Here is a 14,089-nt window from a genome sequence, read left to right on the forward strand (position 1 = left end):
AATCACAAGGCACTGAAAGTAGGAGTCTATAAACTTTTGGACAAGAACTCTAGGTAAGTTATTATATAACTGACATCTGAGCATTTCATCTCAATTCATCCCCTCCCAACCCCCGCCCCCCCAACCCCATTTATATTCCACACACCTCATCCACCATTGGATAGAGCAACATGGTACTTTGGAAGCTAATTCATCTCAGATTTATGTGTCTAAAAATTTGAAATGGATTGACAAAATATATCTATGGTCAAACAACAGAAGGGTAGGTGAAATTAAGCTGTACTTTCCTTTGGGCAGGAACAGAAAGAAATTGGTATATGATGTTGATTACATACAGGTCTGTTAGCTACGATTCAGTGTATTCTTTCAGTTTAATTCTTTTTCTACTCCTCAAACCTGGAAGAAAATTGTCTTTTTGAGATAGCAATTGCAACCTAATTTTTTCATGCCAGCAGCACACTTGGGAATACGTAGGGTACTGGTATAAACTCAATTTAGTGAATTAAAGCATTGAGTTAGGGGTTTTCTTACTATTAATTCACTGACTTTTAGGTTTCCCGGAGGGGAAAACTATGGAGTCGCTCTTACCGACCTTGCAAAGTTGTGAGGGGGACCTCAGATTGCAAAAGTCTGCAATGAATAAAATGCGGATCGCAAAGTCAGTAATTACTGTTACGGTTAAATTCGTCCGACACGGCTATACACAGAAATGCTATACTGGAAGCCAAAAACTTCGGCGGTACAAATCCTTTGACCAGCGAAGGCTAGACCATCATTTCTCAGAAAGGTTGCTATGTTACCAAAATCGTAGGGTCTGCACTGTTTGTCACAGTTAGAACAAACATTCAACAAGTCGAATAAAATTATCTAAGGAAAATATTATATTAAAATATTAAAATTGTACTTAGTAGTATTGAATTAAGGAATACATTTGATTTTTTTTTAAAGTACTTTTTTTTTTTAAAGTACTTCTCTTATAATTAGCAAAGTTACTATTAAAAACTTAGGGTTTTTAATAATTCACATGAAAACCCTAACTTTCCTCATTTTTAGAAATATAATTTCTCCTTGTATATCAACTGCCCGTTTAGCAAGAAGGAAACATAGACCATGTAGCTTCTGATGAGCTCTTTCCTAAATCAGGAAAAGATTTTAAGAAAGTGGGTAGATTTAATTCTCCCATCACTGGAACAAGCGTTTTTCTTACTAATTACATTCAGTTCAGTTTCAGTTATATATATATATGTAAGCATAACTTCAATATTGTTCTAGCTATAACAGAACTAAAAATAATAAAAACCATTATAAAGATCTACTAAAATGTTCTGCATTACTTCTATTTCTTAGTGTTCAGCCTGCAAACTTGACAGTTAAAGCCAAAAGACCTAGTATTAAAATGCACCCAAGATATGTACTTCATTTTCTGTGGCAGTGAATGTGGCAGAGAAAACTAAAAATTCGTAAATGGTAAAATATGAAAGCCAAATTTTTAAGTCCTTATGGCATTGCAATGAAATTGCCAGCCTGCCGTTGCCAAATACAACCAACACACAAATTAAATCAATCTGTGCAATATAACTACAACTAGGATTTAAGCTTTCAGAGAGATCTATGCAAAACATTTTGGAGCGACTTTTGAAATTTTGATTCTGGGACTACATGAGCCACTTGCCAATCCACTTAAGAAATATTATACAGCTAGATCGTCCACAAATTTGCATTTCATTCCTACATAACATTTGAGATCATAACTTTTGAAAATTGATATGCTCCATGCATCCAAAAATGAACTTGAAGCAAACAGGTTGGATGTCATAGATGCACATGGACAAATTTGTCATGATTTACAAAATTGGGATACATCTCAGTATGAATATAGTGTAGTCATACGTGGTCATTCACATCCCCCTTAGGTAACCCTATCCAGTCCCAGGTCAAAGCAATAAAGTGCACAAAATAAAGCGAAACCAAACTTTTTGTCAGTGTGCAACTGTGACATCATGACAATTTGCTTCACTTATGATACAGACTGAGGATATTCTGGTGGCAGACCACATAACTGCACAGCTATTACTTGAACATCCATCCCACAGTCATATCTTGTTCCTTACTTGAGATGTTGTTGATTGAATGTAACTTGTTTAGACTAGCTAATACCCCCCTCCCCTACCCATTTTCTTGCAGGGAGTGGCTCACAGTAAGATGATCTATTATGCCATCACGGTAGTTGGTCTTCAAAAGTTTTACTTTCCTATTGTAATCATCTTGCTGATTTATCCTTGCAATGTGATACATCTGCAACATTAGCTTTTAGCTGTCAATATTCTCTGTAGATATGTATGCAAATTCTTTTAGAGAGACTATTTTCCTCTTTGAATAAGTGAGTGCAATATTTTACGGAAAAGCAAAATAATTTCCAGTTGAAGCACCATGATGACATCATTCATGATGACATTCACATGTTGTCAGATGCATGAAAAACACTTTTTTGAATAATTCCTAACTCTATTGGAAAGGCTACATGGGGATAAGGTTTTGCTCCACAGATCCAGAAAATATCCAGCAAGTTTTGTAAAGCAATCAACTTCAGCTATGGGAAATTCCCTAAATTTATCATTATCTCAAAAATTGCCACTGTATAGAAATTAGATGTAAATTTCAACCAGACCCTTAGCAATTTTTCATCATTCATCTGTCACGTGAAAAATTGCCCCTGCACTGTTCCTGTACATGTAGACCATGAGTGGCCACTCATCTTTAGATAATAACATATATATAGATACCTAACATTAACCTTTCAACTTTTCCTCGGCAACTACAAATCACATCAGCACCGGGTCTTATTCACTTACCTTGATGGTTCCTCCTTGCTTTCTCCGGAGACAACATCTTCGGCAGAGTTGGAAGACAGTTCCTGGCCAAAAACATCTGCATCTTGACCGTCCTCTCGAGGAGGGGGGGATGAGAGCTCTTTCGTGTCATCGCCCTCTACTTCACCTACGGCACCCGAGTCGTTCTCTTGTTTATCTTCTTCAGTTTCTTTTACCTTTGACACTTCTTCTTTCGCGGCTCTTCTAGCAACCGGCGGCCCTGATGGTCTCTTTGGACGTGTTTTATTGCTATCTTTCTTCGGCACATCTTTCGGCTTTGCCAGTGGAACTGGTGGGGGTCGCATGTTGGGCCGTTTGGAAGGTGTATGGGGTGGGCTGGGTGTGTTGGGTGATTCCTTCATGGATTTTTGCTTTAACAGAGCCTGTGGGCTAGGAGGAGGAGGTTTTGCAGGAGCCACCCTCCTTGGTTTGATATCACCCTTGCTTGCTACACTGTCCTGTTTACTTTCATTACTGGGACTTACATTGAGAGTTTTGTCAGACCCATCGGCTTCGACAACATTTTGAGATCTTGACTCGCCAATAACGGCAAACATGGTGCCGTTTGATGCCCTTTTAGCGCTCCTAGAGATACCCGGCCCAGGATCAGGGTGTTTGGGCGTGCCTTTCTCTGTTTCATCAATTTCATCCGTTGCAACCTCTTTCGCTTGTTCATCTAAACTTGCGATATCTTGACTCTCCATCCCTATCATTGAAAGTCTTTTCTTTCTGGGAGGAGGGAGAGGTTGAGATGCAGTATTTGAATGACCAGAGTTTTTGACTCCACCAACTTTGATCTTTTCCTCTTTGCCTCCTCCTACTGGTTGACTCTGCTCAAGATTTGAGTCCTTTTGTTTCGTTAAAACATCTTCTTTTATTGCAGAATGTCCTCCTCCCTGGGTCAACTTGGGAGATTTCACACTCTTTGGTTTGATAATGGAAGGTTTGGGTTTGACTTTAGGTACTTGGTCCTCTTTGTTTGGAATGTCTTCACTTTTGGATTTCTTAAGTTGAGATGGCCTTTTCAATGGAGGGGGAGGTCTGCTCGGTTTGGGTTTGAGAGCAACTTTCTTGTCGTTAACTATATTACTTCCTAATAAATTTTGGTCCTCGTTCTGGTTTTCCTTTGATTCCTCCTCTTTTGCTATTTTTGAAGATTGTCCGGGGCTACTCCCACCAGGCACCGCTTGATCCGAGCTGAGACACTGCTCTTCACTCGGTGATGTAGTTGCAATTACTAAAGGCTCACCATTTTGTATTTCAGATGTGTTATTGGCAAGTTCGTTCTCTTTCACCTGGACTTTCTTCCGGGGTGGTTTTGGCAGGGTAAAGGGTTTTTCCCCACTGCTCGAGCAAGACGATGAGCTTCTAGACACGGTGGCTGAACTCGGCTCAGAACTATTTGACAGTGAATTGACTTTCTTCAAAGAATTGTTATCTTTAGTGAGCTCTGTCTTGGGGGGATGTTTCGATCTTGGGGGTAGCTTGGTAGAACTTGATGTCTGGATCTTTGCTCTCTCTTTATTTTGATTTTCAGTTTGTGCTCCCTGACTCAAATCCCCATCAATTCTGTCCTCACCACCCTCTGGTTTGCTTGAATTCACAACTTCTGGAGTGCCATTGTTGGTGTCACTGGCATTACCACTCGGCTTTGCTGGTGGTACCTTGGGTTTTCTTGAGGCCCTGGGTGGAGGTCCATTTGAGGATTCAGATTGACTGTTGCTGTGATTTGGCTGCCTCTCAGTGTCCTTGCTTTCTTCTGTAGTCACACTTTCATTCCCTTCAGCTTTAACTGGCTTTGATGTCGGTTTGGGAGGTTTCGCTGGCTTTTTCTGCGGGACTGGTGGGCGCTGAGGTCGAGATTTTCCTGAAGGCAAAAAAAAGTGAAACAAACTTGAGGCTCCAGAAAGAAGTATAAAGGAGGGAAGAATGAGACACACTGCTGGCATGTGAATCTTACTTGAGAATTATCACATACCCAGGCCTGATGACCCAGGCGGGGTCAGTAGGACTATAGCCAAAGGGTCAACTATGGGGGCAAAGAGAAAAATGGGAAGCGATAATATATTCTCATTCTCATAGTTTACTGACGAAAAGGAGACCTGGGTGATATATTTTTCCCCAGGGACAACCCTGGCTCTCAATACCCCTGCACAAACATGAAACACTAACGATACATCAGTAAGGCTGAATGAGGATGCAGCAAGCACTGCCCTCATTATGCAGATTAATGCCTGATGAATATTCATACGACAATGTCACCAGGTTGTAGCTTGTGTGGTACACAACCCTGGCTCTCAATACCCCTACACATACTTGAAACACTAATGATACATCAGTAAGGCTGAAGAGGATGCTGCAAGCACTGCTCTCATTATGCAGATTAATGCCTGATGAATATTCATATGACAATGTCACAGGAATTGTAATTCACCAGGTTGTAGCTTGTGTGGTACACAACCCTGGCTCTCAATACCCCTACACATACTTGAAAGACTAACGAAACATCAGTAAGGCTGAAGAGGATGCTGCAAGCACTGCTCTCATTATGCAGATTAATGCCTGATGAATATTCATACTATAATGTCACAGGAATTGTGATTCACCAGGTTGTAGCTTGTGTGGTACACAACCCTGGCTCTCAATACCCCTGCACATACTTGAAACACTAACGATACATCAGTAAGGCTGAATGAGGATGCTGCAAGCACTGCCCTCACTATGCAGATTAATGCCTGATGAATATTCATACTATGTCACAGGAATTGTGATTCACCAGGTTGTAGCTTGTGTGGTAGTACATATGTTGTCTCTCTGTTCTGAAGGGGGCCGTACAGTATGCAACTGAAGTATACCTCGAAGGTAGGAAGCTGAGAACTCATTTTTGTGTATTTTGAAACTTTGACATAATGTCTGAGAAAGATAGGAGCCTGTTTAAGTTTTATCAGTGTTGACCCCAAATAAATGCTACAATTAGTCAAATATTGCACACTGTTCTACGTAAGCTTGAACATTAGCCAATTCGGCCAAACCAAGAAGAATTTACATCCCGTCATGAATTAAAATGTCTAAGTGGATGCTTGGCAAATGTCTAAGAAAAAAATAGAGGGCCAAAACCTCACATGTCAATACTTCTGATTAACTGAACTAGCAATTTTAATGTGATCCTGATGACCTTTTTATAGGAGCCTGAGAAAGCAACCCTGTAACCATGATCATAATAGGATTATATGCTAGACATGCCGTGTGATGAATAAACTCTCCCACATACCTAAAAAAGTCACATCAGGGTTGCCATTTTATTTTTTTGTCTGTTTTTGATGTCACGGTGCCACAAGGGTTTGTTCTTTTCACATTTTTGTAAGTGAATGTAAACAGTGTTGTCACTGACAACCGGCAAGTTTTAAATTAGATTATGCTAAAAATATCAATTGCATATGTAAGCAAAACTAATCTCTATTAACAGAAAACTACAACATTGATATGAATATCATGGGTTTACTATTCTGTTAGAATATGACCATATTATTCAGCCTGCATACACACCAAGTCTTACCGACAACCCTATCAGTCTGACCTATGATATATGTAATACCTCATTCTACTGCTTCCTCAGGGGTGGAAGCAGGTTTTAAATGGTAGGGGATCCCCCTGAGGCCATAATGAAGCCAACTCCCATGAAGAGGGTCTGGGGTTCCACCCCACCCCCCAGAAAAAAATTGAAAATTATATGTGAAATAGTACATTCTGAGGCATAATTAGGCTGTAAATAATATAACTACTGTAAATCTCACAAAAACGTTTTGCTAAAATATGTTTTAAGCTTTTGTGTGCATTTGAAAAGGGGGATGTGCAACCCCCCCCCCCCAACCTGGCCCTTCTTCTGGATTCATGCCTGTTCTGCCTGACAATGACAGGGCATTATGGCATATCAAATTACAAATTGCTATGCAAAATGTATAAATAATGTGTAACACAAATGCAAACATACATAGCAGCTTGGAAGTTGGAACACATGAGAGATTATAATGTTCTTTGAGAAAAGAGAGCGTAGTTGGTACTGAATATGCATAACAATGTATTCTCTCACTGGCTTGTTTAAATTAAGGGGCACGACATTATAGAGTATATGAATGACATCTGTCTTCAGGGGATACATTTTTTGATATTTTTTATCATTAATATGTAAATTAATGAAAATGTTTTTTAGGCAAACTTAGCTTGGTGAAAGATGAGCACCTTAAAAGGAAGTTCCATTTTTGGAAATGAACAGTTTTTATGTATTTCCTTTTTCAGAAACACACAGAATCACTTTAAATACCACCAAAATCATGGGATCATCTTTACTTAACTAAAACTACTAACATTATCACTGTAAGTTAACTGACTAAAAATTTGGTGACAAGGCTGGTTCTATTTTCTGCAATGTCATGGTATATTATAGAACTTGTGCATCATGCAAATTACATCTACCTAAAGTTTACTTTGAGACCAGAGTAGCCAAAGAGAGAAGGGACAAAAAAAAAAATAACTTCAGCAGCCAGGGAGGAATATTTTAGTCTGGCATTACTCCCTCCAGATCTCCATGCTTGATATCCTTGATGTTAATGATTTACCTCTGTGCAGAGGGATTAGCTTACAGATTCCCAGGGTCTTGTTTTTCAGTTCCTACATGTAGCTGTTAACCTGAGATGGATTGGAGCATGCTGTTACGTAATCTGTGTGGTAAAGTTTTAGCACACAAGCTCAGACAAAATTGCCTTCATTGGCCTTGAGTTCTGAAGCATGGTTTAATTGTCTGAATAAAAAGGTTAGTCTGTGTCCATGGTCTGTCTTCCCCTTAAAAGGAGAAGCTAGGGGGGACATAAATGATCAGCTGCTATTCAGCTTAAATTACTATCTATTTATTCGAAAGACCTTCAAATATCAAAAGATCTTTTCTTCTGATAAAGGGGGAAGAGGGAGGGGTGTAGAGAAAGGCTGCATTGATTTTCGAAAGGAAAGCACAGAATAACTCAATCTATTCTTCGACTGATGAATTATAAAAAGATCTAGTGTGAAATGAGTAGAGGACAATGATACACAGTTGCGTGGTTTAAGTTAGGTCTTAACTTCTGGGGGGAAGAAGCGATGACTGTGGTCCTGTTACACCCAGGGAGTTGTTATACACACATCAATTCTCAGCTGCCTCCTGGCTTGGATTATGTTGTATAGATAGTTCTTGTACTGCAGCAATATCAATTCATACCGTTACAGTCTTGATGTGTGGCGTGACATTGTCATTATCATACCGTTACAGTCTTGATGTAAGGAGACTGGGGTTGAGAGTCGATTGAGTTGTTTGGTTTCTGTGCCCAGACTCGATGTTGGTGATTTGTTTCCCTACACCTTTCTTCTTCCTTCTTTTGTTAAATTTGTCACAATCTTGTGATATCATACTAGCTATCATACCTTACCATAAATCATATCATACTATATCATATACTGATATATATATCTATATACTGATATATATATATATATATATATAAATAAGATTCACTTCCTGTTGCAAAAGTGCTCAATACTTAAAGTAGAGCAAGTACATAATATAGCCTACCTATACGGTAACTTACAGCATGTTTTTACTCGAGTATCAGGCCTGCAGTGTGCGGCAATCATCAGACAACCGTATAGGTATACTATATTATATATAAATATATATATATAAATATATTTATATATATAAATATTAATGATTATGTTTTCCAATTGGTCAATGGCAAGAGATTAATTCTTTCAGGTACTGATATTGATAATCAAAAATTATATTGAAATATTCACTAGATTTAAAAAAAAAATTGACGATGGTGTGTTCATTTGACGAATTGCAATCTCATTTTGATGTAATACTTGGCAGGATTCAGAACAGCCGCTCAAAAAACTGGAAAATTGAAACAAAGTGTTTTAATTCAGAAATTATTTTATAGTGTCTTCTAATATACATATTGCTGTCTACAGGCCTTTTTTCCTCTTTGTTGGTAGGGGGAGGAGCACTGGCACTGGCAACTTTCTACCAGCAGAAATTAAAAATGTTGAAACATGGTAAACAATCTCATTGAGACTTTGTGGAGTGTTGCACTTTATAAGAACAGCATTATTATTATTATTATTATATTAATCTTCAGAAAATGATTTCCGTACCTAACATAAGCACTGTATTACCAGCTTATTACTAGCAATTTCAATTGCACACATGTCAATATAACTGATGTAAATAATAATTTTGTACATATGATACAAAGCTAAATAATTATATATAATATCAATGTTGAAATACCCGAAAATACTTGGTACTTTAAGAACTAGTTCTTGCAAGTACTCTGTATTTCGCACATGATGAAAAGTCCTCGGATTCTTAATTAGTGTTACTCAACATTCAGTACGCGGACTCAGATGCTAAAGTACTCGTACTCGATTTAAAGTACTTGGTACTCCATACTCGATACTTGGTTCTAGCAAGGTTACAACTAGAAACCGCAGAATTTGTCTTCATGCGTCTCTACAGCAGCAACATCATACATATGTATCTTAGTGTATACCACGTACGTTACGAAGACTACGTGAGAAATGTTTGTTGCTAACGAGACAATTAGAGCGAGACAATTAGTAGCATGATGCCTGTATTATCACTCAGTGGTTTATGAAACCCTGTCAACATGTCGAGAAGTTGGTAGATGCGTACACAGGGTTTCTTTATTGTCACTTTGCATTATTCAAATACTGTATAGGAACTTTCTACAAAAATAACAAGATCCAAACAACAATTTCATCGCATTCAACTATTTTATCATTTCCAATGGCTATCAGGGAGCAGATATGAGGCATAAAGTTCTTGTATTCTTATCAAATCATGTAAGTACTCGAAAAAGTACTCGCATAGGTACTCGGATTCTAACAGGCTGGAATTGGACACTGATGTTCTGTACTCCGAGCCTTAAAGGCCTTCAGCATTGCCCCCCCCCACCCCCAACAATATGTTGTAGGGCTGCTCTCAAAAGCTTGTATGTACGGTAACTGTGGAGTGTTGTAGTTCAGGCAAATGTCAGAGAGAACTCAGGATTTAGCCAGTAGATTTCGAAGCACTGACATCTTTTAGCAAATAAGTCGCAAAAGTTGCGAACTTTTACAGTAGGCATGGTACACTCAATTGATATAGAAAAGCAGTTTTCTTCTGCCTTCTGTACATATTATGCATACATTCATATTTATCTGAGACCCTTATGTACACTTGTTAATCTTACATGTCGAGAATTTTCAGTTTCTTCTGCTTTCTGTACATATTATGCATAAATTCATATAGACCTTTTGTACACTTGTTAATCTAACATGTCAAGAATTTTCCTATACATGTACATTGTTTCATAATTATATGGAGTCTCCCAAATCCAATCACGAAAATCTTAAAAAACGATCCAAAACGTTAAAGCAAATTTTGCTGACGAAAACGCATAGCGTTCTTCATGAATGGTAGATTCGGAACGAGGGCACAGTGCTAATGTGTAGTTAGTTAATGTTAGTTAAATGTGTAGTTAGGTAGATCGGGAATGTGCAGATGTGGAGTGGGAGACAGGTAAGAGAGAAGCAAAGTAAATTGTAGGTATCCAAACCAGGATCATGCTCTTTGGATTATAAGCCAATTAGCTAGAACCTGCACGATCACCAAAAGCCCAGTGAGGGTGTACAGTGTTAAAAGATTACCAGGGCATTCTAGACACGGTAGAATGTGGTGCATAGGCTGTGGGGAGACAGGTAAGTGGGGAACGAAGTAAATAGCTAGAACCTGCACGATCACCGAAAGCATTACTGGTACACTCATACACACATCAGATAAACAACATATTTGCCACATTTATCAGTGGTACACTAAAAGTGAAGTGAAAAGGTTTAAATGTGCTATAAAAAAAACTTCCACTAGAAAGGTCCTTCAATACGGTACATTGAACTGTTTCTCACACTGTGGGGAGACAGGTAAGCGAGGAATGAAATAAATTCTCAAAATATACCACATGAGAGATGTGAACTCAAAAAAGCTGGTTTCAGGCAAGTACACTGGGAATGATTGACCAACAAAGTTCCAGTGCCAGAATCCACAATGGAGAACGATTATTATGATTTTTTTTAAGGGCTAAGGGCAGGGTGTGGGTTGGGAGGTATTAGTTTTAATATGTTTTCATTGGGCTGTCATTGAGTATCAGGAGGGAGGGAGGAAGGGAGGGAGGGTGGGTGGGGTGGGAGGGAGGATGGATGGATTGGTGGTTGGAAATTGGTACAACTAGTAAATACAAATTTTCAGGAGCCCCTGGAATTTTTTTCTCGAGAAGTAGCACATAGCTTGTTGGACATAGATTCAGTCTTTTTGTAAATCTGGTTCCAAGAAACCATGCATGAATACTTTACATGCCCCCTTAATTCTTGAATTCCCCTTTAACTAAAACTTTTAAAACTTAACTATGATTTTAGTTAAAAACCACTGAACAAACCAATGTGTGATCATTAACTTTACAGATATTACCTACAGTTACGTATTACACTGGTCAGAAGAGAGATAAATAGAACACAATGTTGGGGTCAAATCTGTTCTTTAACCATAATGAATGAATTTAGAAGCACCTGACTGAATGCAGGCAGATAACTCTGAACGTTCAGAGACAAACCTATCTTCATTTATCACACTATCTAAGCACTTAGAAGTCTTAATCCTAAAAGCTAATACCACTGGATTTCAGTTGGAAAAGATTTGCTGGTATATAATTCAAGCCATTCGGTCAATTCAAAAGGTTCGTTTAATCAGTTTAAAACGTCGCTCAGATTCCACGTGGAAATTTAACCCCGAATTTACAAATACACTTTCAGTAGACAACCTACTTGGGAGATGGATGATACCATTCAGTAGTAGGGATATTGTTTTGTTTTTTGGTCATGGATTACACGGTACCAGTCATCAGACCAGGAGAAATATACTACCTACTGGTCAACTGGCTACTGGTCAACCTGCTCAATCAAGACCAGTGCAACAATGAAGGCGTGGCAAGATTGAGAGGCCACTGTTACTGTTACAGGTTACTGTTTTATCTGAGGTGCCAAATGCTCCAAATGGTGACATTGTCCCTGGGGTGGATCGCTAAGTCAGTAGCAGTTTATGCCCCATTCTGCACCCCTGACAATCACGATCAGGGATAATGATTATGTTTGTGAAGGAAAGGTTGGAAATTGGGACAGGTTTTGCTGGATTAAATAAGGAACCAGGCAGAGAAAAAATTGTATTAAAAACTCACAAGAAACCTTTTCTATTTTTCCATCTCTTACATTCCCCACAGCACTTTGGGGAGGGGGGGTGGGGGGATATATACCTCATGGAAGCCACAAGATTGCAATCAATGCTGACTTGAAACTTAGAGGTACAAGCGAATGTCTCTTTCCAACGTGTCCCAGCCAAGAAATCTGATAATAATTGGACATCCAAAAATGGTAAAAGTGGCAGACAATACAACCCAAGAATGTGGATTGAAATATATGCATTAGCATGTGCAATGAGGATACAGACAATGCTGTCTATTATAGTACTTTGTCCTTGATTTAAATCCAGTGATCCACAAATTAAACCTTCGCCTTGCTGTGCAGTAAAATCAGTCTTAAAGGGAATGATCAGAGATGACAAATTTTTACTGTAAGAAGGTTTAGTTAACTTAATATATACATATATATACTGAGTGCCTAGCAATAAATTCATGAGAAATGGACAATGAATGCCTTCCCAAGACATTCCCTTCACTTGTTATCTACATAGAGATATCATTGTATCGAAATTTGAAATTCAAGTTTAGCATGGCAATTATTTTAAGTGAAACTACAAACTAGTATCGTAGTAAAAGCCAAAGCCAAAATTCTTCCTTGTCACAATTGCAATAGGGATTCCCCCTCACCCAACCTCCCGAAATGCAATACAAACGTTGTTTGAGTTTTTCATTTCTGTATGCAAATTTTCAAATAATCAATTCATAAACATGGAAAATAATATACACAATCATTTAGAAGGCATGCTATTACATTAAATTGGTATCTTACTTTTGATAATTAATTAATCAATGAAAATTCTATTACCCGACCTTTCAATTACCCGAACTGCATTCGTTCCACACCAGAATGGATAATCAAGGTTCTACTGTACAGTATATATGTGTTTTTAAAGCCACAGGTTTTCAAACAGTGAGCTGATACTGAGATGCATGCAGCAAAATGCCTTCCTGGCTCTCGTGACCCTCCACATTACTCCAATACATGATCTTGGGGAGGGGGAGGGTGATCTTGGGGGAGGGGAGGGTGATCTTGGGGAGGGGGTGATCTTGGGGGAGGGGAGAATAAGTCTCAGTAAGGAAAACTGCTTTGAAGATGGTAGTAAAACGTTTGCAGCATTTCTAGCAGATTTATGATGTAAACACTGGTGACCATTATATATTTACCGATGTAAGCTCACAAAATGGTTTTGCCCCCAAAAGTTGGCTACAACTCTTAATTCGCAATAATCACATTCCTTGTTATTGTGTGTAACTTCACAATCTCGGAGGATAGGAATTTTGAAACTTCATGTATGGTTCATGTTTGACCTGAAAGCAGCTCCTTCCATTTGGATTGATGATATTTAACAGTTTCAATACGGAAAAGGAAAATGACCTTAAGAAGTCGGGTGAGGGACGGGGGGGGGGGGGGGTGGGGGACGGGGGGAACAGTACAAAAAATATTAAAACTTGATGTTATTAAAAATGATGTAGATTGTAATTGTTAATATGATTGCAATTCCTCACACATGACTGAACAATGCAGTAACAATTGTTCATTATATTAGTTACCAATTATGCAGTGAAAAGAGGAAATTGGATCTTTTAACCCTTTCATTATTTTGACATTGCACTAGTCTTCCATCATACTGCTTTTTATGAGGTAAAATAGCGACAAATTCTATTGAGAATTCTACATGCAAAATGTTTTACTACAATGTAAATCAGTGCAACAATATATATCAGGCCTTCATGCATAAACTGTTTTACACAGTTTAGCCATTTCCTGGTTATGTAATGGCGTACATATATGACCTTTACACAGGCATGCAGAATCGCAGACATGCCTTGCTACTTGGCAAACAATAGGGTCGTTATCTTACTCCAGTGCTGTACAAATGT

General features: G+C 38.5%; 1 protein-coding gene across 2 annotated transcripts in view; it reads right to left on the reverse strand.

Annotated features, from left to right (window-relative positions):
* LOC139961040 (uncharacterized) overlaps positions 1 to 14,089 on the reverse strand; it is a 66,044-nt gene that overhangs the window by 17,525 nt on the left and 34,430 nt on the right. For both annotated transcript variants that reach the window (XM_071959866.1, XM_071959867.1), the window contains exon 2: positions 2,853 to 4,737. In XM_071959866.1, the coding sequence (XP_071815967.1) occupies positions 2,853 to 4,737 (1,885 nt within the window). The remainder of the gene's footprint in view (positions 1 to 2,852; positions 4,738 to 14,089) is intronic.

This window comes from Apostichopus japonicus, chromosome 20 (genome assembly GCF_037975245.1).
Source record: "Apostichopus japonicus isolate 1M-3 chromosome 20, ASM3797524v1, whole genome shotgun sequence".
Classification (NCBI taxonomy): domain Eukaryota; kingdom Metazoa; phylum Echinodermata; class Holothuroidea; order Aspidochirotida; family Stichopodidae; genus Apostichopus; species Apostichopus japonicus.